The sequence below is a fragment of the Conger conger genome, chromosome 2, assembly GCF_963514075.1.
Source record: "Conger conger chromosome 2, fConCon1.1, whole genome shotgun sequence".
NCBI lineage: Eukaryota > Metazoa > Chordata > Actinopteri > Anguilliformes > Congridae > Conger > Conger conger.
In genome coordinates, this window is record NC_083761.1 from 51,732,954 (window position 1) to 51,760,527 (window position 27,574).

Consider the following 27,574-nt stretch of genomic DNA (forward strand, 5'->3'; position numbering starts at 1 on the left):
TACCTCCAGTTGTATAGGAGTATGCGTCTAAACTATATAGACTGGGGGTCTCTGGCTAAGCTAAACAAGACAGCCTAGCTTGCTCAGTAAGATCACTGCCCATAGAAAAAGTGTAGCACATAGTGATATAAACAAAAGTCTTCCCAGACGTTATGCTCATTCATTGAACATAGGGAGAATGTAAGCTTGTAGCTGCAGTCCCCTCAAAAAGTATTGGAACAGCAAGGCCAATTCCTTTGTTTTTGTAATACACTGAATACATTTGGGGTTGAGATAAAACGATGAACACAAGACAAGAGTTCAGAATTTCAGCTTTTATTTCCTGGTATTTATTTCCTAGATGTGTTCAACTACTTACAACATAGCACCTTTGGTATCAGACCACCCAATTTTTAGGTGAGAAAAAGTATTGGAACAGTATTTAAGTAAAGCTTGCAGACCCATTGACTTCACCAAACAGTTGCATTCTTCTTTAGAAATGCTTTTCCAGGCTTCTACTGCAGCCTCTTTCTGTTGTTGTTTGTTTCGCCGGGGGTTGAAGTTACTCCCAATTAGCTTGGACACATTTTTCCGTAAATTGCCCGACAGAATGTTTTTGTAGACTGAAATCATCCTGCTGCTACATCATCAATAAAGTATAGTGAGCCTAGTCCAGAAGCAGCCATGCAAGCCCAAGCCATGACACTTCCTCCACCGTGCTTCACAGATGAGCTTGTATGTTTTGGATCATGAGCAGATCCCTTCTTTCCCCACACTCTGGCCTTTCCATCAGGTAGAGGTTAATCTTGGTCTCATCAGTTCATAAAACTTTCTTATGTAGCTTTCGTGTGCAGCTGTTATGTACTTTGCAAACTGTAATCTCGCCTTCTTATTCTTCCTACATCTTGTGGTATAGCCTCTATATTGCTACTCTCTGAGTATTCTTCTAAGGGTTGATTGAGATCGCTACAGGGCAGGGGTGAAGGTTTGTGATGTCAATGACTGATGTTTTGGGGGTTATCTTCACAGCTCTCACAATGTTTCTGTCATCAACTGCTGTCGTTTTTCTTGATCCCCCTATACACCAGTGGTTTCATTCTTTTTCAGGACATTCCAAGTTGTTGTACAAGCTATCCCCAATGCTTGTGCAGTGGCTTTGATTTCCGATTTCCCCTCTTTTCTAAGCTTCAAAATGGCTTGCATTTCTCCCAAAGACAGTTCTCTGGCCTTCATGTTGGTTTGTCTAACACAAAAGCAGTCTTTACAGGTAGAACCCAAGGCTAAAACCAAGAGCAGACATTCAGAACTATTCATTGTTTAACCAACAAATCGAACAAGAAACATTACGTTACATCCCTGTCCAGCTTTGCAAGCATATCAACAGCTAACGTCAGCTAGCTAACTTATATGTTTAACAAACATTTGTTTACTAAACACTACGTTAATGTTTGTACTGATGAGCTCATGTTAACAACATCTACAGTACTGTGCAAAAGTTTTAGGCAGGTGTGAAAAAATGCTGTAAAATAAGAATGCTTTCAAAAATAGAAATGTTAATAGTTTATTTTTAATAATTAACAAAATGCATGTACAGAAGAAGTGAATGAACAGAAGAAAAATTTAAATCAAATCAATATTTGGTGTGACCACCCTTCGACTTCAAAACAGTATCAATTCTTCTAGGTATACTTGCACACAGTTTTTGAAGGAACTCGGCAGGTAGGTTGTTCCAAACATCTTGGAGACCTAGCCACAGTTCTTCTGTGGATTTAGGCAGCCTCAAATACTTCTGTCTCTTCGTGTAATCCCAGACAAACTCCATGATGTTGAGATCAGGGCTCTGCGGGGGCCATACCATCACTTCCAGGACTCCTTTTTCTTCTTTACGCTGAAGATAGTTCTTAATGACATTGGCTGTATGTTTGGGGTCATTGTCCTGCTGTAGAATAAATTTGGGGCCAATGAGATGCCTTCCTGATGGTATTGCATGATGGATACATATCTGCCTGTACTTCTCAGCATTGAGATGACCATTAATTGTGACCAAATCTCCAACTTCTGCAGCCCCAAACTTGCAAGGAACCTCCACCATGCTTCACTGTTGACTGCAGACATTCATTCTTGTCCCGCTCTCCAGCCCTTCGGCGAACAAACTGCCTTCTGCGACAGCCAAATATTTCAAATTTCGACTCCAGTCCAGAGAACCTGCTGCCATTTTTCTGCACCCCAGTTCCTGTGTTCTCGTGCATAGTTGAGTCGCTTGGCCTTGTTTCCATGTCGGAGGTATGGTTTTTTGGCTGCAATACTTCCATGAAGACCACGTCTGATCAGACTTCTCCACACAGTAGATGGGTGTACCTGGGTCCCACTGGTTTCTGCTATCTAGCTATTCTGAGCTGATGGCACTGCTGGACATCTTCCGATTGTGAAGGGAAGTAAGCATGATGTGTCTGTCATCTGCTGCACTAAGTTTCCTTGGCCGACCACTGCGTCTACAGTCCTCAATATTTCCCGTTTCTTTGTGCTTCTTCAACAGAGCTTGGGCAGCACATCTGGAAACCCCTGTCTGCCTTGAAATTTCTGCCTGAGAGAGACCTTGCTGATGCAGTATAACTACCCTGTGTCTTGTTGCTGTGCTCAGTCTTGTCATGGTGTATGACTTCTGATATTAAACTGTCTTCAGCAACGTCACCTTGGAAGCAGAGCTTGTCAAGTGTACATAGAAGAATTGATGCTGGTTTGAAGGCAAAAGGGTGGTCACACCAAGTATGGATTTAGATTTTTCTTCTGTTCACTCACTTTGCATTTTGTTAATTGATAAAAATAAACTATTAACATTTCTATTTTTGAAAGCATTCTTACTTTACAGCATTTTTTCACACCTGCGTAAAACCTTTGCACAGTACTGTACGTCATTATCACGCAAGTTCCAAATACATTGCAGAATGGACCAGCTCCACCCTGCACCACACGTTTACAATAGGCTAACTAAAAAAATGTAATACGACTTTGTTTAACTCATAGCCAGTACTTGCTATCTTGTAGTGGCCCATACCAAATTGTAAACAGAGAAACAGGGCTGTTAGCTGATACAGAGAGTATTGTTAAATGAGGAAAGGCTTGGCAATCATATTGCCGTGGCTGCATTGAGATATGCAAGCTTGCATATTGCAGTAAGCACTGTGTAGATTTTTGTGGTAGGAAGGAATTGTCAATGAAGCAACTTGAATGTATTAACATTAGTGAGAAAATTGGATGAAAGACATGTTTTGTTCATTTTCTTCCTTTAATGTCAACAGTGTTTGTTCGTTTAGCACATACATGCATTTTTCTACACAACTGTAAAATGGTTCTTACTCAATTACTACAAGGAAACGCAATCAAATGCGGTGAAATGCAACCACAAAGAGTATATACTTGTCCGCTTGAATAAGACATGTTTTCACACCTCCATGTCATTCATGTCTGCTGGCTAACTAGGCAGATTAAAGGGGTAATAAACCCTCAATCACTTATAGGGTTTGTAAAGTTGGGTGTCTTGCCTCTGCTTTATAGATAACATGAATCCTATTGTTTGAAAAAAATATCGAATTAAGCCATGCCACTCCATTTTGTGCAAAAAAAGAGCAACCCTGACTGAAAAGTTTTGTTTGAGCCACGCCCCAATCTGCAACGTTGGCCCCAGGTTCAAATCATGCATAAATGTAAGCAAATTAACTCCCCAGCTCTGCCCCTCTTGTTGACTGAGGGGTAGGACTATAGATCCAGTCAGCAAGAGCGGACACACCCAGAAAAATATAATAATCTCTCAAAAGCTCAAGCACCGAGGGGGAAAGTCTGGCAGTGCTCCATAAGTAATAAACAAAATGGTCAGTTAAAAGTCTTTAAATGTAGTCATAATTACAGGTATACCTCGATTTACAAAGGGGTTAAGTTCCTGAGAAATTGTTAGTAAACCGAATAGCATTTATCATTGATTTAATAGAGATACATTCCGGGCAGTTGATAAAAATATATATATATTTTGGCCTATTTGTCATGACATGCACGCTGCTTGTTCTGAGGAATTTACTCATTCATTGCAAGGGGCGTGTTCAGTGTGGAGTTTAATTAGAGAATTTAATAAATTTTTTCTGTGAAAAAACAGGTGTCATTAATTGTCCTTTATTAAGGAAGAGGGGAAGCAAATGTTATAAAATATATTTCCTTCTGAATTGCTAAGTAAAATGGGCTGTTCCAAACATTGTTTGGAGGAATAACGTCATTTGATTAAAAAGTTGATTGGAGAGGGGAAAACGTATAAAGAAGTGCAGCAAATTATAGGATGCTCAGCTAAAATGATGTCAAATGCTTTAAAATGGCAACAAAAACCTGAAACACACAGAAGAAAATGAGCAACTACTGTTAAAACGGATCAAAGAATAGTCAGAATGGCAAAGATTCAGCCAATCATCAGCTCCAGAAAGATCAAAGATGATCTACAATTACCTGTAAGTGCTGTTACAGTCAGAAGACATTTGATCGAAGCTAAAAGAGAAATGGCGTAACATTCTGTGGACTGATGAGAGTAAAATTGGTCTTTTCGGGTCTAGTGTTCATCGACAGTACGTCAGACGACCCCCGGGTACTGAATTCAAGCCACAGTACACAGTAAAGACCGTGAAGCATGGTGGCGGAAAAATCATGGCATGGGGATGTTTTTCATACTACGGTGTTAGGTTTGTATACCAGGGATCATGGATCAGTTTGAATACATCAAAATACTTGAAGAGATTATGTTGCCATATGCCGAAGAGGAAATGCCTCTGAAATGGGTGTTTCAACAAGACAACGACCCCAAACACACGAGTAAGCGAGCATCTTGGTTCCAGACAAAAAGGATTGAGGTAATGGAGTGGCCAGCTCAATCCCCTGACCTCAACCCCATTGAAAACTTGTGGGGGGACATTACACAAAGTGAAATATTTCGCCTTGTGTTAACTGCTACCTTTGTTAAGTAAGGAGCGGCAGGCAGAGTTTAAGGTGGATGTAGGAGGTGCTGAGGCCCGCTTGTACTTCCTGTGGCTTGGGGAAAGTGTGTCGTTTTTCCATGGCATGCTGTTCTCAAAGCTGACAATTGTTTTACGTTTGCTTTATTATCACAAGGTGTTTCTTTGTGTCACTTTATTCAAAACGCAGTGTTTTTGTTCTCGTCATAGTTTAGTGTCAGTTATTGTATGGGTCTGTTTTATTTAACACTAGGTTAAATATGCAAGTTTGGAGTGCCGCTCATCGCTGTAGGAGCATTGCGTATCTCCGATAGCCCTTGACAGGAGTTCTTTATGGGAGATCTTTGTGGCTGTTTATTTATCTCCCTTCCCTTTAGGTTTTCCACACTGGTGGTAGAGCCTTGAAGCATTTGTGTAGCTGTGTCAATATTAATGCTATGTTTTGTGTATTATGGCCTCGGTGTGGGCGTTCCGCTTCAGTTCTTGAAGCAGGTTTGATATAATGTCTGGTGTATTCTGGCTTCGGTAGAGGCGTTCTGCTTCGGCTGTTGAAGTGGGTTCAATATAATGTTGTTTTGTGTATTCTAGCCTCGGTATAGGCATCCTGCTTCGGTTGTTGAAGTAAGGTTAATACATTTCATGGGTTCCACTCCCTTCCTCCTCTGGGAGTGGCTTGACAATAGGAATGTTACACTTGTAGCCCATTTCCTGGACACATATGTACATGGTGCACCGATGCACTGACTCCAGCCTCAGTCCACGCCTTATGAAGCTCCCCCAAGTTCTTAAATTAGCTTTGCTTGACAATCCTCTCAAGGCTGCGGTCATCCCTGTTGCTTGTGCATCTTTTCCTACCAAACTTTTCCCTTCCAGTCAACTTTCCATGAATAAGCTTTTAAACAGCATTCTGCAAACAGCCAGCCCTTTCAGCAATGACCTTCTCTGGCTTACCCTCCTTGTGGAGGGTGTCAATGAGTGTCTTCTGGATGACTGTCAAGTCAGCAGTCTTCCCCATGATTGCCTGACCAAGTATTGAGTACATAAATTAACGTACTTTTCAGAAGGTCGACATTTCTGTATTATAAATCCTTTTTTTGATTGGTTCTTATGTAATATTCTAATATTTTGAGATACTGGATTTTTGAGAGCCGTAAGCTATAATCATCAAGATTAAAACAAAAACAAAAATTTCACTTTATGTGTAATGAATCTAGAATATATAAAAGTTTCACTTTTTGAATTAAATTCAGAAAATTATTATTTTTGGGAGATACCTGTATATGAGTGAGCTGAAAAATCCCTTAAGAAGCTCATAAGAAGATACAAATTAAACGTATCTCTATGGGCAAATGCACTTCCTAGGTTCAGTTACTTTATTATGGTGGGTTACTTGTCAGTAATGTTTTGGCACTTTGACAAGTGGCATGTAATTTTAAATTATTTGGCAGCTGTACATTATTTTACCTGCACTTTACCTGTCACTAGCGTGCACTTGAGGCCTCTAGTAATTAACCTATTTGCAATACAGTTGGCTTCACAAAGCCTAATTTCCCCATCACTACTGAGAACATGTCTTGTCATCAACATACAATAACATACACTCACTCTGTTAGTTGTCAGATGTTTGTCATGGTTGACTCCCTTTTTTAAGGCAGATTCACTGTTTTCTCTTTTCTATAATCCACTTTTGGATTTATACGGCATTTTAATTCACTTCTTGTGTGATTACATATGGAATACATATGTAATCCATATGTACACTTCATATATATGGAGTGTACATATGGATATGTACACTCCATATCCTGTAAACATATGTTCATTGCCTTCAGTTGTGCAGGCCAGAAATATAATTTAATATTTGGTAGACCCAGTCCTCTCTTCTGAGGTGACAGATAGAATAAGTAAATTTTAATCCTAGGAGTAGTCACTTATTCCAGATGAAAGAGCAAAATAAACTCTTACATTTATAAAATAAAGATTTTGGTACTGCTAGAGGTAGCTGTTTAAATAAATAGTTACATTACACAGGTTAATCTTTATTGTATTAACTCTTGATTGTCTTTATCATTTTCTATTTTCTATAAAAGTTGAGGATAATTCCTTTCATATGTCTTCTGTAACCTGCAAGGTACAGGTTAGCGTTAGACTGGATTAAATCCTATCTCTCTGACTGGTCCTCCCAGGTGACCTGGGCTGATAGTGTATCAACCCCTCGCCACCTTGTTGCAGGAGTCCCCCAGGGCTCAGTCCTCGGCCCCCTCCTCTTCTCCATTTACACCAGATCCCTTGGCCCTGTTATCTCTGCTCATGGCATGTCATATCATTGTTATGCTGATGACACCCAACTCTTTCTCTCCTTCACCACATCCAACAGTTAGGTCTTTACCCATATCTCTGCCTGCCTGAGCGATATCCAGAGCTGGATGGATAACAACCATCTAAAGCTCAATCCAGGTAAAACGGAGCTAATCTTCATCCCTGCTCTAACTTCTCCCTTCTCCGATTTCACAAGGGGATACCACAGTGACCTCATCCCCCAGTGCAAGAAACCTCGGAGTGGTGATGGACCACAGGCTGTCCTAGACCATCGCTACGGTGACCCGGGCATGCAGGTTCTTCCTGTACAACATCCAGAGAGTCCCTTCCTCACCACTGACTACACTCAGCTCCTCGTACAAGCAATGGTCCTGTCTACTGCAATTCTCTGTTGGCTGGCCTTCCACCATTCACGATCAGACCCCTACAACTGATCAAGAATGCTACAACCAATCTGGTATTCAATGTCCCCAGAAATTCACGCGTCATCCCCCTGCTCAGCGACCTCCACTGGGTGCCTCTTATGGTTCGCATCACATTTAAAACTTTCGTGCTTGCGTACCAGGCAGTTAGTAAGTTGATTTATTCTTCAAGGTTCCAATTGTATATATATGGTCACGCTAGGACTCGGAACCGTACTGTCCTCTCAGATCCTCATCACACTTGTCCCTGAGTTCGATCTGCACTTCGTTGTACGTCGCTCTGGATAAGAGCATCTGCTAAATGCCTGTAATGTAATGTAATGTACAGTATATCCTCTCAAAGATATTGTCCACTTCCATTTAAAATCTTCTTCCAGCTGTTCCATGAGAAAATGAATAATGGTCATCTCTGTCTGAGCCCAATTTATTTTAAATCCATAAGATGGAGCTATAGTTTTCTAATAAATGTAAAAGAGTATTTACAGATGGTCAAAGAAAATGGTAAGTTAAATAAGTTGAATGTCATCGGCATATAGCGAAATTTTGTGTTGTTCCTTACCTATTTCGATCCCTTTGATACAGTTGTGTTCGAACAAATAGCAGTGCGTTAAAAAAAGTGAATACAATGCAAATATCTTTTAATAGCTTTTAGTTCAATATTTCAAATGTAGTGGAAACATTACACATTCAATTCCAAATCAAAGCATTAGCAAATTTTATCAAGTCTGTGTTATTCTTTTACAGGAAGCAAAGAAAACTAATATTAATCTGTTCAAAAAAATGGCAGTGTCAACATTTTTCTCTTCAAAATTTCTTCAAACTGTATAAACTGAAGAAATTGTTAAACTTCACTTTAAATTACTGAACTAATATTTAGTTGCATAACCATTGTTTTTGCATCTAGTCAACCAACTTCTGGCACCTAGAAACAGGTATTTCAGCCCAGGATGAACTAACTACTTTCCACAGTTCCTGTGAATTTTTAAGTTTTGCTTCAGAAACTGCATTTCTAATGTCACCCCACAAGTTTTCAATGGGATTGAGGTCGGGGGCTGAGCTGGCCACTCCATTACCTCAATCATTTTTGTCTGGAACCAAGATTTTGCTCGCTTACTTGCGCGCTTACTTACGCTTAAGCTGGTTTGGTGCCTTGCATGGCAGACAATCACTGTTGTTGTGTGTATGAATGGGTTAATGAGAAGCATCAATTGTGCAGCGCTTTGGATAAAGGCGCTATATAAATGCCAACCATTTACCATTTACCAAAAACAACCTCATACCATGATTTTTGCGCCACCATACTTCACTGTCTTCACAGTGTACTGTGAATTCAGTACCCGGGTTCGTCTGACATACTGTCAACGACCACTATTCCCAAAAAGAACAATTTTACTCTTATCAGTCCACAGAATGTTACGCCATTTCTCTTTGGGCCAATCAATGTGTTCCTTGGCAAATTTTAACCTATTCTGCACATGCCCTTTTTTCAACAATGGTGCTTAACAGGGGCTTCTTGCTGATAGCTTAGCTTCGATCAAACGTCTTCTGACTGTAACAGCACTTACAGGTAATTGTAGATTATCTTTGATCTTTCTGGAGTTGATGAATGGCTGAATATTTGCCACTCTGACTATTCTTTGATCCGTTTTAACAGTAGTTGCTTGTTTTCTTCCACTTGTTTCAGGTTTTTGTTGCCATTTTAAAGCATTTGAGATCATTTTAACTGAGCATCCTATAATTTGCAGCACTTCTTTATACGTTTTCACCTCTCCAATCAACTTTTTAATCAAATGACGTTGCTCCTCCCAACAATGTTTGGAACAGCCCATTTTATTTAGCAATTCAGAAGGAAATATGTTTTATAACATTTGCTTCCCTTCTTCCTTAATAAAGGACAATTAATGACACCTGTTTTTTCACAATAAAGTTTTTTAATTCTCTAATTAAACTCCACACTGAACACGGCCCTTGCAATGAATGAGTAAATTACTCAGAACAAGCAGCGTGCATGTCATGACAGTTGGGTCTGTTGTTTTTCTATTACACTACCACATCTACAATTAAAGTATTTGCAGAAATAGCACGTTCAGGCATCGGACGTTGGTGTAGGCATCAGTTTGATGCAGTTGCACACCGAGGACCATGGTTTGCGCCCCGGTCCTGCCAAAGCAGAGTATGGCTGGCACATGAGGGAGCGGCATAATTGGGCTGCTGCTCCAAGGGTGGGGGACCAGCACATACGCTCTGATCACCTCGGAATCACGGTTCGGGGCACGAGACAATGCATCTTGATCTCTTTCTGGGCGCTGGGGGACGGTGTTTCCTCAATTAACATGGGTAATTGAAATAAAGAGGGTATAACTGGCAAAAAAAATCTGAACAAATCAAATTTAAAAAATAAATATAGCTTGATCTTCCTCATCCAAAAAGTACCAGCAGTCTGACCTTGCTCCTCATAATTACATTTTGACCTTAATACATTGTTTTTATATTTTTTGTATTGACCAAATTGTATTGAGTTCTAAAGAGGTCAAGGCATTTAAGAGCAGGTTACGTATAGTCCCCTCAAAAAGTATTGGAACAGCAATGTCAATTCCTTTGTTTTTGCTATACACTGAAAACATAACACTCCCATGAAAATACGGTAACGTTAGCATAAAAATATCACGGAACTTGGCTAGCCCATGCGATATGATGGACAGCGAGTTGACTTCTCGGAAACACAGGCTGAAGATTCAAGCCCAAACACGTCCAGTGACGTCACTGCACATGTTTATTTTGAGAAGTTTTGCCACATATTTTGGAAACGGCTACACTGATGGTGATTTAAAAAATGCCTACACACATAATTTAAGTACTTAATCCAAGATCAACTTAAACAAGCGTGACAGTGCCCCTTTAATTTGTATACGAAGGAAACATAATAATGAAATGCGCATTTAACTTCAAAATAATAAAAGCAAAGTGTAAGGTGCCCCCACTCCCATTCTCCAATTGTATTTTCATATGCTGTAACAACTATCAATCGTAATCTTGTCGTGAGTGTGCATTACATTACAATGTCAGCACAAGAGGCGGGCATAATATGATGTAGAGATGGCATCCAAAAGACACCAAGAGTTGGGAGCAACCAAAAGAAAAAATAAACACAAACAAGAAAAAGCTCATGCTTAACTTGCAGGTATAAATTGTAGTAACTAACATACACCTGCCACTCTGCAACATCACCACATAGGAAGCTAAGGCTAGCTGAAGTCATAAGATAGTTAACTAGTTAAGGCTAGAATGCTTATGATTGCTGTAAGTGCAGATTAGCTTAGCTTGAGCTGGAATGGTTGATGCACATAATGCTTTTTCGTAAAAAAATATCATTTTTTTTAATCTCGTAAAAACTTCAGATGTATGTTACACACTGTCACACGTTTCATGAAATAATTTGTTTCTATGTTAATTTCCAATGTAAGTTCAACGCTTTCAATTTGATCAAAAAACGTGAAGCTCCACTCTCATAAACTGGACTAATAACAATACAATACAGGTTCTCGCAAATAGAAACTTGACTTAACCAGTTCGCTATCGGTAGCAATAAGCAAATGAGCCATAGTTAGCTTGACAAATTTACAAATATCTGAGGCCATGTGAACATAGTAGAGAGCGTTGCGAGCATTGTTTCACACACGTTGTGTCTCAGGTGGATATTTGTAAATTCGGCAAGCTAACTAACAATAAAACCCTAATTTACATGTTGCTACCGTGATTTCTGTGATTGAGGGTCATACGACGAGTATAAATCAGTCAGCCTACTTTCCATCTCGCTGACCCGGATACCAAAGTCTACCATCTTCGCTATGATTTCTAAAATATCGTTTCCCAGTTACATAATTTGTTCAAATCATTTTATTTATTTTCATTGCGAATTTTGGGAATTTTGGGGAAAATTTGGGTACTGTTAACAATATTTTGTTTTTTTTATATGTTGGACCTATTTTAAGAGTCACTGAAAATACTTTGCACACATTGTTAGGGAGAAAGCCATGGGTTTTAAGAAATGTCAAAAAGCATGAGTGATTTAAGACTATGTGAACACATTTATTTGTATGTTTTATTTTTCAAATGCAGTTCAACAAAAAGAATAGTAAAGGAGTAACATTGGTTGGTCACACTTTCTAGGTTTCTATATGCAATTTGCCCAAGAGGGCATTGAAAAGCAAGATGAAAGTATTAATAATAAACTTAAAGTTTTGGAGATTTTGTAAGCGTTTTAAATCTATTATTTTATTTTCAACTGGTTGAGAATGTTCTCCTTGTAGTGTGTCACAGGAGGATAACCACTTCCCTTATCCCTCCCCTATAACTCATGACCCAGTTTGCGCCACTAGCCTACATGCAAGCATGCAAATATTTGACAAATGTTACATTCACTTAGATTAGACAATTTCTTATTACATTAATTTAGCTAGCTAGCTTGCTTTCATAAGGTGACGTTATCAATAATGTTAGCTAGCTAGTTTGCTTTCATGAGGACAATATAGTTGTGTTTTTATCTTAATTTGGCAGAAATGATTTTTGGATGAGTCAGTGTCTTCACCTTAGCTATCAATAGTTGATATACTAAGTTAGCTAGTTTGTCAAAATGCTGACTCCCAAGATAAGCGGGTATCATGGAGGTAGCTATGGTAATAAACAGCAATTTGTGGAAAGTGGGGGCACATCATAGCTAATTAACAGTTATCATTACCATGCCCAGACAGTTTGGGTGAACCTTTATAGTGGACTTAGAAAAATTAGTTTTAAAATACATTTAAATGACTCAATAATAAAAGGATTATGTACATTTGTTTTATTGTTGCCAGTAGACAACTGGCAAGTGTCACATTCAACCAACCAGGCTACTCCTTTATACAAGGAAACATAAAAGCAAAAATATACAGGGTTTACCCTCACTTGTGCCATTGTGTCATGGAAATAATAGCGTGTGTCACTTGTATGTTTTGCTGCTGAACATGCAGCAGAAGCAGTAATACAGTGCCCTCCAAAAGGATTGGATCAGCAAGGCCAATTCCTTTGTTTTTGCAATACACTGAATACATTTTGGGTTGAGGTAAAAAGATGAACGCGCAAATTTCAGCTCTAATTTCCTTGTATTTACACCTAGATTATACCTTGAACATAGCGCCTTTGAAATCAGACCACCCAATTTTTAGGTGAGCAAAAGTATTGGAACTATTGGAGTATTTAAGTAAATTAAAATAAATAACACATTTTATGGCAAGTTAGGCACTGTTTACATTTTTTAAATACATGCAAAGCAGTTTTATGTTTGCATTTTCTGCTCAGCTGAACACGTCCTGTGAAGTCAACACAGGTGCACCAAATCAAGATCTTTGTTTATGGTTATAACCATACTGGTTACCCATTAAGCCCAGTCTGGAATCACATATTTCATTATATTTCTTCTTTTAAATCTTTTAAATTACTGGTCAGGTCTTACCTTGGGGCATCAAAGCTGTCATATGATCCAACAGTATAGTGACGGAACAACCTCCTGGCCTTTTCACTGCGACTTTCTGTAACATATGAACATAGAAGTGTTACCAGCTACATACTGTAATGCCGCCATTAGCACCACTATTATGGAAGAAAGTACGAGCCAAAAACATGTTGAATTTAACCAATAAAAATTTTTTTTACTGTGATGAATATATTTAATTTTTCTTAACATTGTATAGTTTTGTATTCGCATCTCAAAAGTTTCTTCTAATAATTCAAAACTTCAAGTTAAATTTTTCCGATACCAGAAATGTACTTCTTGCAAATTATAATTTTTTTTATTCAGCTTTTAAAACTTAGTTTTTATGAATTCAGTTCTTATAGACTCAGTTTGTATTAATTCTGTTTTAACCCTATCCACTTTGCCCCTTGTGGTTGAGTTGTTGATGTCTCAAATTATCGTTGCATTCATATTTATATGATACAAAAAACAGCTACATAATAAAACCGCAAAACTGCGATGCCAGGTTGTTAAAAAGAAATTTAGAGGGGAGACGAGGCGGCGCATCAAGCTAAGATGCAGCAGACTTGCGGTTGCAGTTCGTTGTAGTTGCACACCAATACCCAGTCCTGGCAAAAGCCAAGTTTGGCCGGCTCTCGTGGAACGGCATAATTGGTTCGCTGCTTCAGGGGAGGGACTTGGCAGGCTTAGTAGGAATCGCCATATACAGCGCCCTGGAGCGCCTCGGACTAATAGTCTAATTGAGACAAGATGGCGTGTCACTCTCAGGGTCACAAGATCCGACTGGGCCAATGAGGGACAGGGCCATAAGGTGGTGTATCCCCAGCTAGCACCAATTCGATTAGATAGGGTATAATTGGAAAATTGAAAAATTTGAAAAAATCCTATAAAAAAAGACACATTTAAATGGTTTTGAAATTAGAAATTTAGACGCTTTTACAAACCTCACCGACTCAGACAATGAAAGACATATTCTAACAATCCTTGATAGCATTTATCTACATCAAAAAATCATGTTCCAATATAAGAACAAAAATATACAATTCAGAAGTTGCATGAATAAACACATTAGTTTTTTTTCTTAGCTCACTTTTATTCCACGTCCGGCCAACATATTTCTGGTTTGGTAGAAATACAAGTTTGTTTTGCAAATTATTCAATACAGACATATTTATGGAATCAAATATTTCACCTGGTTATGAAGATCAATCATGTGTCTGGACAAAAAGATATGCAGATGTTTTGTATTTGGAGAGATTTGAGGACACCTGGGTGGAGTTCTTGGAACACTCATGTGGAATTTGAATGCCTGTCGATATCTTTACCATATTTTGTACAGAAGTAATTTCAGTTGACTGTGAAGTCACACTATGCAGTTGTCATTTTATTGTATTTTACTGTGAATTACTGTGAAAGTGATGCAACTAGTAGCCAGTAATTTACTGTAAATCCACACTAAAATATTTTACAGTGCTGTGCATTATAGAGTGACACATTTTGGGGACCTAATTCAAGTCAGTTCCTTGCAGGATATTGTGACTAGCTCTTGCTGTCAGTTGCTTTTGTGCTTCAACTATTGCAAATACCCCGTTGTTCCAGTGACCCTATGCAGGATTGTTCACTCCATTCAGCTCTTGTGATCACAATTTGGCTACTAACCTCTCAATTCAGTTTGTACAATTATAATTTACAAGTCAGTTCATTTAAATTAAGTTATTCAGGAAGAGGAGTAGAACATGGACGGAATCGATTATATCTGTAGCAAATCATTACCCATCTCTGTGAAAAGGCCAATAATAACTGTGAGCCATATCCAGCATAACTGTCTAACTTTGTATTAGCTATCTATCCATGTCTCCTGCACTTTTGTAGCTAGCTAGTCTGGCAGTTTTGTTGTCTATCAGTCAATTGCAAGAATTATAATTTGGGTTATGTTTAATCACCATTCTAAATTAATACGCTGCCTGGACACATAACCAACCTATGTAACTTTACAGTAAACGGCTAAAACAGTGGCCCTTGTAACCAATCTCTTCCAATTATTTATACTATTGTTGTTAAGATAATGCAATATGTGGCTTAATACAACAAGTTTTGTAAAACCAATTAACGCACACCTAATTTCTTCAGCAATACATTCTTTTTCTTCAGAAAGTGACATAATTACTATTTATATACTTTTGATACAAGACACATGGTGTGTATACATTGACTATAACAGAGATCTTGCAGCTGGTATTTATTCTGGTGCTGCTGTTGTGTCCATAGTGCATATCCTCTCTCTATGTGTCAGAGGTGACAGCATCCATGTCTAACCTGAGCGGGTGTCCTGGTTACGCGCTGCCACCTCCTCTACGCAGTCCGAGGGGAACCAGCCAGTCCGACCCCTCACTGTGCCTTCCCAGAATCCTCCCTCTCCTACACTTAGTACTGACAGGGAGGGAAGAATTGGAATAGGTTACAGACAAATACATACCATTCATGCTAAACATTAATCAGCAGAAGCATAAGAATCATTATAATGATGGTTGGATTTAAATATAATTATTATTAATCTATTGAGTGGGCTGCCCATATATTTCAGCTGCTGTAAATTGTAAACTACACTTCCTTTTTACAGCTTGGGATGCCATGGTTGGATAGCAATGGCTTCAGACACAGTCAGTATGGTCATCCTAGCCTGATCAGCAATTAGCCAGATTCCTGTTTAACTCCTGCTGCCTAAACTGAGGACAAAATGAAGCTTGAAAACCTTCAGTGTTCCCCAGTCACATCCAGACTTGGACCTCCAGAAATTTCCAGCACTCAACTGGCCTCCACAATAAACGACAATAATATTCATCTTAACAATGAACAATTATTAATGTCCAGAAACATTCTCATCTGCCCTTGGCCACATCATTTGGCCACATACAGAGTCATTTATCATTCATGTGGAAACAAACTGCTTCGATTGAACTTCAGCAGTAGTTCATAGATGCAGAATGCTCATTTTTGGTGATATTGTGTTTCAAAGCACACCACACCAGCCACAGCTACAATAATCTGTGACCAGTCAAAAACAGAAAAACCTTTCAGTGAGAAAAAGCTGCCACTGTCTTTGAGCATCTTTTGTTTTAGTACTATTTAGTACTCTAATACTATTTAGAGTAATTCGGACTCTTAGAAAACAAACTCCAAAGGGTTACCTTTCACAATAGAACAGAATTATGCCTGTAGTCAAACGCGTTCAAGAATAGAAACAATTTTATTTTGTGTATGTCATTTTCAAGAAAAGGGGTGATGCTTAATGGGTTTAATTTAGTTACCAGTCTGAAGGAACTATATTGTGTAATTCCACCACACATCCAAATAATTTGTCAAACCTGATTGGATTTATGACTGGATGAGTGTGCTATGGTCAGAATGAAAATTTTATGTTTTGGCCATACACACCATTGACATGTTTGGCGGCAAAATGGAATGCAGACCTGATGCCTACTGTCAAATATGGTGGTGGGTCATTGATATTTTGGAGAGGTTTTGCTGCCAGTGGCCCAGGGGCACTATTTAAGATCAATGGCTCAATGAATTAAAGGCAGAAAATCTGTCTGCTTCTGCTAGGAAGCGGAGTCTTGGTCATAAGTAAATTGACCACCAGGACAATGACTCCAAGCATACATCAAAATCCACACATAAATGATTTAAAAAACTACAATGTTCTGCAATGACCATCTCAGCCTTAAATTCCATGAAAAACCTGTGGTCTGAGGGGAATATCCTGAGGATATCAATGATTATGAAAAGTTCTGCATAGAGGAATGATCAAAAATCCCTCCAAATGTGTTCTCTAACCTCAGGAAAAGACTCATGGCTGTCATCTTTGCCAGGGGTGTTTGCAACAAGTATTAAACCAGGAGTGCCAATAATTGTGGAACCTGTTTTTTGGGGAAATACATTTTTTAGTTGAAAATGACTTTGGTTGATTCCATTGAATCTTTAATAAAGCACACAACTTCAAGCATGTTGTAAAATAAAGCTTATGTCAATAACTATTATCTTTTGGTTTACAGCACTTTTTGCGTATATTTACCAAGAATTCTGGAGCCCACTCTAAGTGCAGAGGCACAGGGTGAAATATGCCTTAGGGGCACAAAAATGCCAAACACATTTCTTTTTATAACCATTCCCCAGTTGGAATGTAGTAAATAATATCTTTTGTACCTTTCACTCTGTCCCCCTTGTTCAGACCGATCCCCCTCTCTCCCTGAGCAGAGTGAGAGCATGTTGCCACAAAGACTCGTCCCGGTACAGCACTATAGAGACGCCTCCTCTGGCCCCCTGATGGCCCTGCATTGCCAGTTGATGCTAGCCTGTTGGGGAGGGACGGAAGGAGGGAAGGAGAGAGAGAGAGAGAGAGAGAGAGAGAGAGAGAGAGAGAGAGGGAGGGGGGTCTTCTATAACAAAATTACTGCCAAAACTCGGCCCTGTCAGTCCACATGAATAAGACCTGGAATCAAGATATTCCAGAAAGAAAATAGATAGACATATTTGCCATAGATCTGGCATTCTATCTGACTTGATGAGGACACAAATTCTTGGTTAGAATTTAGCCAAAAAAAAATTTATGACCAAAAAAAAAACAGCATTAACAAACAACTCATGCAGAACAGAATGAGGTTTTTATTCATTGATCCAAAACTCACTTCAACATAAAGCCCTGCTATACAAGGATCACCTTGAAAAAATGACCTTTTCTTTTCCTGAAGCTTACAGCAGAGCACGGCCACCACCACTCAGCTTCAGGATAACACTTGAGCATTGCTTTTAACTAGAGTATGCAAAGTTATCAAGTGCATAAAAAAATACCGTAGTCTTAGGCACCCTAGACTGTATTATATATATATGTTTATTTCTGTGTGTGTGCTAGTATAAAATAACTCATTTGAGATTTCCAAATATTAATTTTATAAAAGATTTCATTTTACAGAGACATTTTTGTATTTAATTTTTAAAAGTAACATATTACTGTAAGCAATTGACTACTTTTTACATAAAAACTTGATCAAGGCTGTCAGATTAGAAGCAAGGACCCAACCAAAATCTGCAGAAGAACTGTGGCAAGTCCTCCAACATGCTTGGAACAACCTCCCTGCTGATTGTCTCATAGAACTGCAGGACAGCGTTGGCTATCTCAGAGAAGTGATGCAGTTTTAACGCCGAAGGGTGGTCACAAAAAATATTGATTTGATTCAGTTTTTAACTATTCTGACAAATGACTAATGTAAAATGTAGAGTATGTTTATTTAGGACCTTTCACTGAATTATTTTTGAAAGAATCTTATCTGTACAGAATGTTGTACAGGTGCCTAAGACATCTGCATAGTACTATATGTCTGAGCCATTTCTTACACAATCATTAAAACACAAAAACTGAAATGCTATTGGGCCCTATACAGGAAATATATAGGCTAATGGCAGAATACCTGACTGTCAAAATATATCGAGCAGCCTGTACAGTGGTACACTTTATATTATTTTGGCCCTGTACTCCAGCAAATTGGATTTTAAATGAAATAATATGGGGTTGAAGTGCAGACCATCAGCTGTATTTTGAGCATATTTACATCCATACCGGGCAATCTGTGGAGGAAGTACATCCCTTTTTATACATAGTCTCCCCCATTTTAGCGAACCAAAAGTAATTGGACAGTTGGCTTCTCAGCCTTTTCTGATTGGTTAGGTGTATACAATTGCTGCCTAGGTGCAGGTATAAGAAATATTTCAGTATCTAGTTTTGATTTTATGCTTTTGAATGCCTTTGGAGCCTGTTATTGCCATTTGTCAACATGAGGACCCACGTTGTGCCAATGAAAGTCAAGGAAGCTGAAACAATACAGAGAGGGCTGTCTGTTTGGGAATAGTAGCATAACATCATATTTATGTTTCCTTTCTTAGGTTTTGAATAAAATTTATTTTTCTTAAATTTGAATCATGAAGGACCCATATTAATATCCAATGTTATTTGATGTATGGCTGAGTGGCTCTTTTTGCTATATCTCTGAGATAAATTATTGTCATTATGTAATGTTATGTAAATGAAATTAATTGAATATCTTGTTTTTATTATTAAAAGTACTCTTCCCCATTTAGATAGATATATAGATCATTACATTTTATATAGTGCTTTTCAAGAAACCAAAAACTCTTACAGTGATGAGGGAAAAACTCACCTCAACCACCATCAATGTGTAGCACCCACCTGGGTGGTGCACAGCTGCCATTTTGCACCAGAACGCACACCACACACCAGCTGAGGTGGAGAGGGAAAGAATAATGAATCCCCTACTCTTTGCGAAGAGTGTCATGGGATCTTTTAATGACCAGAGTAAGTCTTATCCAAAAGAAGTCATCTCCTACAGCACAGTGTCCCCATCACTGCGCTGGGGCATTGGGGATAATATGACCAGAGGGAGCCATTTCCAGCAGCAACTTAGTTTTTCCCAGGAGCTCCTCCATCCAAGTGTAACAGGTGAGAAATTGCCTGAGTCCGAGGTGGGATTTGAACCCCAGCCTCTCACTTGTCCAAATATTTGTTGAACGAACGCGTTACCAGTCAGCTAAAGACGGACAGGCCTCTAGCCAAGGGCAACAACGTTCTTTTGAATTTGAGGGTTACGTCATCAGGGAGTGTTGTCACGATAACCTGCTACCAGCCTTCGCTTTCACTGCACCATCCGTGCTTACTTGCGAACTAGCTGAGCTAACCATGCTACACAAGCATTAACCAAGCTGACACCTGCTTTGCCTCAGCCATTCAACAGGAGCTGGGTGCATGATGGTATGGCTGCTGGTTGAATTTGTTGCTAGATTGAGTGTGCATGCCATGCTTGAGTGTGTGTGTGTGGGTTTGCGTGTGTGTATTTGTATGTATTTTCAACATCAGGAGGTTTTAAGCAACCACCATGAGGATCTACATCATTGAGCTCAGAATGCCGATGATTGAGCCCTGGCAGCCCACACACCAGAGGCCCTACAACAACACGTTCCTAGCAGCTGTAACTGCACACTGTACCTTTCCATCAACTGACCATCAACACCAAAAAAACAGAGATAATCTGTCAGATGAGTGCCAGCCTTCCCCACCACCCAACAACCTTTACAGTAGAAGGCCAACAGCTTTCCACCATTCCCACCCTCAAGTACTTGGGAAGCATAATATCTGACTGCACAATGGACTATGAGATCCAAAACTGCCTCAAACAAGCCTCAGCATCTACAACAACCTCAACTTCCATACCAAAAACAGTTTGCATCTCAACCTTATGGGCGACATGGCTCAGGCAGTAAGAGCAGTCGTCTGGCAGTCGGAGGGCTGCCGGTTCAATCCCCCGCCCAGGCTGTGTCGAAGTGTCCCTGAGCAACCCCCAAATGCTCCTTGCATGGCAGCCAATCGCTGTCGGTGTGTGAGTGTGTGTATGAATGGGTGAATGAGAAGCATCAATTGTACAGCGCTTTGGATAAAGGTGCTTTATAAATGCCAACCATTTACCATTTACCATTGTATGGATGTGATGCATGGACACACACAGAGGTGCTGGAATTGGCGGGCAATTGTAGTGCGGAATCCATCCTGAACTACCATCAACTCTCCAGCCACATACTCCCATGTAGCCAAGTACTGTACATCTTAACCAATCCACTGCCACACAAAGCAGTTCATGGAAATTAAGGTAACACTGAATAGATGTTTGATCAACCTCTCTTCATTGGTAGAACTTGCTTCCTGCAGCACCCTCTGGCACTCTCACTCCTCAAAGGGAGTGCAGGTTGTGGAGAACCAGTGTAAACAAAATTGCGTAGTAAAACGTGCAAAGAGGCATGCCCATGAAGTGACCCCTACATAAATAAAGTTGAAATAATTAAAATAATGATTTGTGATGATCAAAAATATAATAGAATGAATTCCTGGACTACGACATCATTCAGTTAATTTAGTTCAGAGATTTAGCAAAGAACCACACAGTCATACATGAAGTAACATCAGATATGAATATGGGTCCTTTATGACCCATGTTGTGCATTGTAGGGTTAATAAACATCCTCTGGTCAGGAGGACAAAAGAAAGCTGACATATTGTATTTCTGAAGGTAAAACATACACTACCGTTCAAAAGTTTGGGGTCACCTTGGGCCTCATTTATCAATATTTTCAGAAATCTGTGAAAACATCTGTGAAACAACTTTCGCCAGATTCATGAAACATGCGTAGTGTTTTTCGTATCCATGTGTGTTGATAAATACAAAGTAATTGTAAATCATAGATGTGTGCACTAAATTTCTGATTAGCATAAATTGATGCCCCTAAAACACAATATATGGAATTTTGGCTTTTTAAAGAGATAGTAGAAAAAAGAAAAGTCTCTCTGAAGCGGAGATTGAAGTTCTGTTAATGGAAGTACAACAAGCCAAACATTTACACCGATCAGCCATAACATTAAAACCACCTGCTTAAACTATTTTCTTTAATGCTTTAAACTGTATAAACTGTCATGATCATGTCTATCTTAACAAGTGCTCCAGGACCTGTAGAATTTTTCATATTACATTACATTTCATTACATTATTGGCATTTGGCAGACGCTCTTATCCAGAACAACGTACAGTTGATTAGACTAAGCAGGAGACAGTCCTCCCCTGGAGCAATGCAGGCTTAAGGGCCTTACTCAAAGGCCCAACGGCTGTGCCGATCTTATTGTGGCTCCACCGGCATTAGAACCACCAACCTTGCGTGTCCCAGTCATTTACCTTAACCACTACACTACAGGCCGCACCCCAAGGTGATTTCAGCGGCACGGATGGTGCAGTGGGTAGCACTGCCACCTCACAGCAAGGAGGTCCTGGGTTCGAATCCTGGTCGGCCGGGGCCCCTCTGTGTGGAGTTTGCGTGTTCTCCCCGTGTTCGTGTGGGTTTCCTCCGGGTACTCCGGCTTCCTCCCAGAGTCCAAAGACATGCAGGTTAGGCTGATTGGAGAGTCTAAATTGCCCGTGGGTATGAGTGTATGAGTGTGTGAGTGAATGGTGTGTGTGCCCTGAGATGGACTGGCAACCTGTCCAGGGTGTATTCCTGCCTTTCACCCAATGTATGCTGGGATAGGCTCCAGCCCCCCTGTGACCTGGTTCAGGATAAGCGGGTTCAGATAATGGATGGATGGATGGTCTTTATTTCTTGTTAAATATGAAAAAACCTACAGGTGCTGCCTTCCAGGTTTCACTGAGAGAGTATACATTGGGGAGAATGGGCAGGAGTAACGCAATGCCAAAGGAGGGCAACAGCAATAGCCTATAGCTACATTTTCCCTGTCCTTGCAGCAAGCCAGAAGGAGGTGTCACAAGCCTCAAACAAAGTGATTATGTGGCCATGATGCAAATCTTCTAATAAAGCTGTAAATGTAATGTAAATCTGCATTCACATCATATCAGAATGAACAAATTAGCATCTTCCGACTGGGAAAACCAGTTTGTCAACCTCTGACATAAACATGAGGCAAAAAACAAAACTGATGCCACTTCTATAGCCTACCATGATGTTTGCAGGTGTAACTTGAACTCACCGTTATAGTTTGTTGTTTCGTAGTTGTTTTATGGCATTTATATTCAACTCCACTTAAGCATTAATTAATCAGGATTACCAGAATTTAACATCACCTATTTAATGTTGAATGTTGATATGATAATTAAAATATCCAATTGGCATATAAAAATAATTTAGCCACTCTAAATAAAAGAAATATTATGTTATATATATATTATTATATATTAATTAAATATTAATTAAAAACAATAATAAAATAACAAAACCGAGCGCTTTCATTTCCGTGCACAATATGATGAATGAAGTTCATTCGGCTCCTACAAAAAAACTGACATCCGAAAACATTGATAAATCCGTTATTTTTAATACGTTATTTGTGCATTTCCGATGGATTCAATTGATAAATGAGGCCCATTGTCTGCTTTTTCTGATTTAATATTTTATTTTCTAAGTTTATAATCACACAATTCATACCTGGTCAAAGTGCAGACCTAAAGGGTATTTTTTTTATACATTTTGGTTTTCCTGTTGAACACTATGGAAAAGTATTCAGGAGAAACCATTCTTGTAGTATCTATGACATATCTGACAGCAGCACAGTGGTTTGAGGCTATTTTGATACATTTGATACACTTAATGAATTAAAACCATTTAGCCAACAAATGTGTTTCATACTGTATCAGCATAATTTACAGCTGAATCTAGTCCCACCCCCCAATTCTCTTCTCCAAACATTTTTAAGCGTTTTACAGTTTCTCACACAATTAGAACACGTCCTACTTTTAAACGGACTAGTGCCTTTTCCTAAAATTGGGTTTTCATATGCTATGGTTGTTCAGCTTGAAAGAAAAAACTTAATATACTCACGCAACCCTCCATAAGTTTCACCACATGCATGTAATTCCAATGGAAGGAAGAAGGGTGAAACTGATGTAGGATTAGATGGATGCATTTTTAAGTCGGGTGGTCTTTATTTTTTTAAGATTCAACATGCCCTGGACCACCTGTTAAAACGTGATCATGAACCACTACGTATCAACATATTAAAATAACAAAACAATGCACCCCCCAGCCCATTGAGCTTACAAGATTTCCATTTTCATTTAAAAATGTAACTTACACATATCATATATTTAAATATTAAGTGTTTATAGACAAGTTTAGTTTAAGTATTTTTTAAATCATGAAAAAACTGGTTTAAGCAGGTGGGTGTATGACTGGTGTATGTAACACACTACATTTACAGACATCTTTATATCAGTTGTCACTTTATCTTGCTTTCCAAACAAGCAGATAGTTTGAGGATAACCTTGTCGTATTAAAAGGTGCTGATTTGAGAAGCTACAGCAACTGCGACTGACTCTGTGGAAATATCTGAATGTGTTTCTCAGCCGATCAGCTTTCGGCATCTAGTATGTATTGGCAAGTTATAGAAAGTAAAGCGCATGCATCTCTTCTCTTTTTGCGCTTGCTTAGTGACCTAGCTAACTAGTTGGTTTAAAACAAACCTTAAAAAATCAATTTGCAATGGCATAAGCCAAATGGGAGCTGAAAGTTTGGCTAAATCAGCCACTCAATGCTTCCGGACAATTACCGTAACTTCAACTATTTCATTTTTGACTCGGTCTGGAAAAGGCGGAAAAGAATGTGGTTCAAGGCTTGTTGGCTACTTCATTGAAGCTCTTGCTGCTGTGACGTTTACTTGTAAGGGCCGTTATGTATTTGATAGCTAACAGTCTTAAACTACTTACAGTTCTCTATTCTTTTTATATGTTCAAAAATTCTAATTATATTAGTCATTAATAGTTCAAGTTATTCAACATCCACCTAGAAGCCTCCCAGGCTGCTGCCTTCCTACCGCTAATCCACTCCCCCGGCCTCTCCCTGCAACACTCTCCTCCAACCCACAAGGCGGGCAATGTCCTAGACCTTGTCTTTGTGAGGAACTGCTCATGCTCCGATTTCACGGTTACCCCTTTGCATACATCTGATCACCACTTCATCTCATTCTCCCTCCCTCTTCCTCCCCCTCCTCCCACCCACACTTCCTCAGCCCGCTGTAACCTCCACTCCCTCTCACCCTCTTCCTTTGCCAGCACCGTCATCGCCTCACTCCCCCCTCTTGAATCCTTCTTCAAACTCCCCACTAGCTCTGCATCTGCCACCCTCCTTTCATCTCTCTCCTCCGCCTTTGACTCTCTCTGTCCGCCTGTCTCAAAGCCACCTCGCACATCCCCTTCCAGTTCTTGGATATCTGACACCCTCCGTACCTCCAGGGCCAGCCTCCATGCAGCGAAGAGGAAGTGGGGGAAATCCAGAGACGCTTCAGACCTCACGACTTACCAGTCTCTCCTGGCGGCATTCTCTTCCGCTGTCAATGTCGCCAAAGCAAAATACTTTCAAACACAAATTCAGAACTCCGGTTCTAACCCCCGGAAACTTTTCTCCATTTTCTCCTCTCTCCTCAATGCACCGCCTCCTCCTCCTCAGTCCTCCTTTGCTGCTGATGACTTTGCTGATTTCTTCGATGAGAAGGTCACAGTCATCCGTAGATCCTTTACAACCACCGCCCCCCTCACTCTGCCCTTTCCCCCCTCTAGGCCCATCCCTTCCTTTTCCACTTTCTCCCCCCTTACAGACTCTGATGTTTCTCAACTCCTGCTCTGCCACCACCCTACAACCTGTGCCCTTGACCCTATCCCCTCTTCTCTTCTCCAAACTATCACACCTGACATTCTCCCATTTGTCACCTCCCTTGTCAACTCCTCCCTGTCTTCCGGCTGTTTTCCGGCATCCTCCAAGAGGGCCCACATCACTCCGCTGCTAAAAAAGCCTACTCTGGATCCCTCCATCATCCAGAACTACCGCCCGGTATCTCTTCTTCCTTTCCTTTCTAAAACTATAGAACGAGCCGCTTCTACTCAACTTTCTTCTTTCTTTTCTAACAACAACCTGCTAGACCCCCATCAGTCTGGCTTCAGATCGGGCCACTCGACAGAGACTGCGCTCCTCTCCGTCAGTGAGTCACTCCATGCCGCACGAGCAGTTTCCCTCTCCTCTGTCCTCATTCTTCTAGATCTCTCTGCTGCCTTCGACACTGTGGATCACTCCATCCTCCTGTCTGCCCTGTCAGCAACGGGCATCTGTGGCACAGCCCTGGACTGGATTGAGTCCTACCTCTCTGGTCGCTCCTTCCAGGTTGCCTGGGCTGGTTCGGTATCGACACCTCGGCCCCTCGCCACAGGAGTTCCCCAGGGCTCAGTCCTAGGCCCGCTTCTTTTTTCTCTTTACACTCGTTCCCTTGGCCCTGTGATCACTGCACATGGGCTATCCTACCACTGCTACGCGGACGATACCCAACTCTTCGTCTCGTTCCCGCCGTCTGATACACAGGTTTCAGCCCGTATCTCTGTTTGCCTGAGGGACATCCAGAGCTGGATGGACAACCACCATCTAAAGCTCAACCCAGGCAAGACTGAAATGATATTCATCCCTGCTAAAACCTCTCCCCATCTGGATCTCTCCATTTCCCTTGGGGATACTACACTCACGCCGTCACCCAGTGCAAGGAACCTCGGCGTGGTGATGGACAGCAGACTGTCTCTCTCCGAGAACATTGCGGCGGTGACCCGGTCTTGCAGGTTCTTCTTATACAACATACGGAGAATCCGCCCCTCTCTCACCCCCTACTCGACCCAGCTCCTGGTCCAAGCGATGGTTCTGTCCCGCCTGGACTACTGCAATTCCCTCTTGGCTGGCCTCCCAGCATCCGCCATCAGACCCCTCCAACTCATCCAGAATGCAGCAGCTCGTCTGGTCTTCAACCTTCCCAAATACTCACACGTCATCCCCCTGCTTACTTCCCTCCACTGGCTGCCTGTCATGGCTCGCATCAAATTCCAAACATTGGTGCTAGCCTTCCAAGCAGTTAAAGGGTCTTCCCCAGCTTATCTACAAAAAACCCTACACCCCTGCCAGACCTCTTCGTTCAGCCTCCACAGGCCGCTTGGCACCTCCCCCTCTCCAAACCTCCACCTCACGCTCACGACTACTGTCTGTTCTGGCTCCATGGTGGTGGAACGAACTCCCCGTTGAGGTCAGAACTGTAGAATCTCTCCCCACCTTCAAGCGCAAGCTGAAGACACACCTCTTCAAGCAGCACCTTTCCCCATCCCTCCCTACCTCCCTGTGAACCTTAATTGTTGTCTCTGTGACTTGCTTTGTGTATCGGTATTTTTAGTTGGCTAGGTAAGCAGTGTTTGGATAGTTAACTTTGGTCACTTTTGCTCTGTTTCTTTGTTTCTTTGTTCTCAAAAAAAAAAAAGGCCCTCGTCCTTATCTTTGTTGTACAGGTAGCATTTGAAATTGTACTTCCCTCTAGGGTCTTTCAGCGAACTTATCCCGGGTTATGGGTATGCACTTTGTTGTACGTCACTCTGGATAAGAGCGTCTGCCAAATGCCAATAATGTAATAATGTAATGTAATTATGGCAAGTGGAATTTATTCTTATTTATGGAGTTTATTCGGAACGCAAGCGGAATATTGTAAATATACTGTCTGATAACACAAGATATCATCGGTCACAACCACTGTTTATATAGATATGATTACATTACCTTTTGGTAAAACAAAAGTCTGGAAATTCAACACAAAAACTACATTTAAAGTGAGAGATAATGTCATAATGGTTGGCAAAAGCCAAAAAAGTCAGGAAAATCACAGAAGCACCGAGAACATTATCTTGACTGATGCACTGACAAGGCTTCCAACACACAATGCA

General features: G+C 40.4%; 1 protein-coding gene across 1 annotated transcript in view; it reads right to left on the bottom strand.

Annotated features, from left to right (window-relative positions):
- LOC133122459 (SH3 and multiple ankyrin repeat domains protein 1-like) overlaps window positions 1–27,574 on the bottom strand; it is a 110,643-nt gene that overhangs the window by 33,122 nt on the left and 49,947 nt on the right. Inside the window, exons 12-14 of the mRNA XM_061232440.1 lie at window positions 17,424–17,572; window positions 15,537–15,650; window positions 13,200–13,275 (exon numbers count right to left, since the gene is read on the bottom strand). Of these exons, the coding sequence (XP_061088424.1) occupies window positions 13,200–13,275; window positions 15,537–15,650; window positions 17,424–17,572 (339 nt within the window). The remainder of the gene's footprint in view (window positions 1–13,199; window positions 13,276–15,536; window positions 15,651–17,423; window positions 17,573–27,574) is intronic.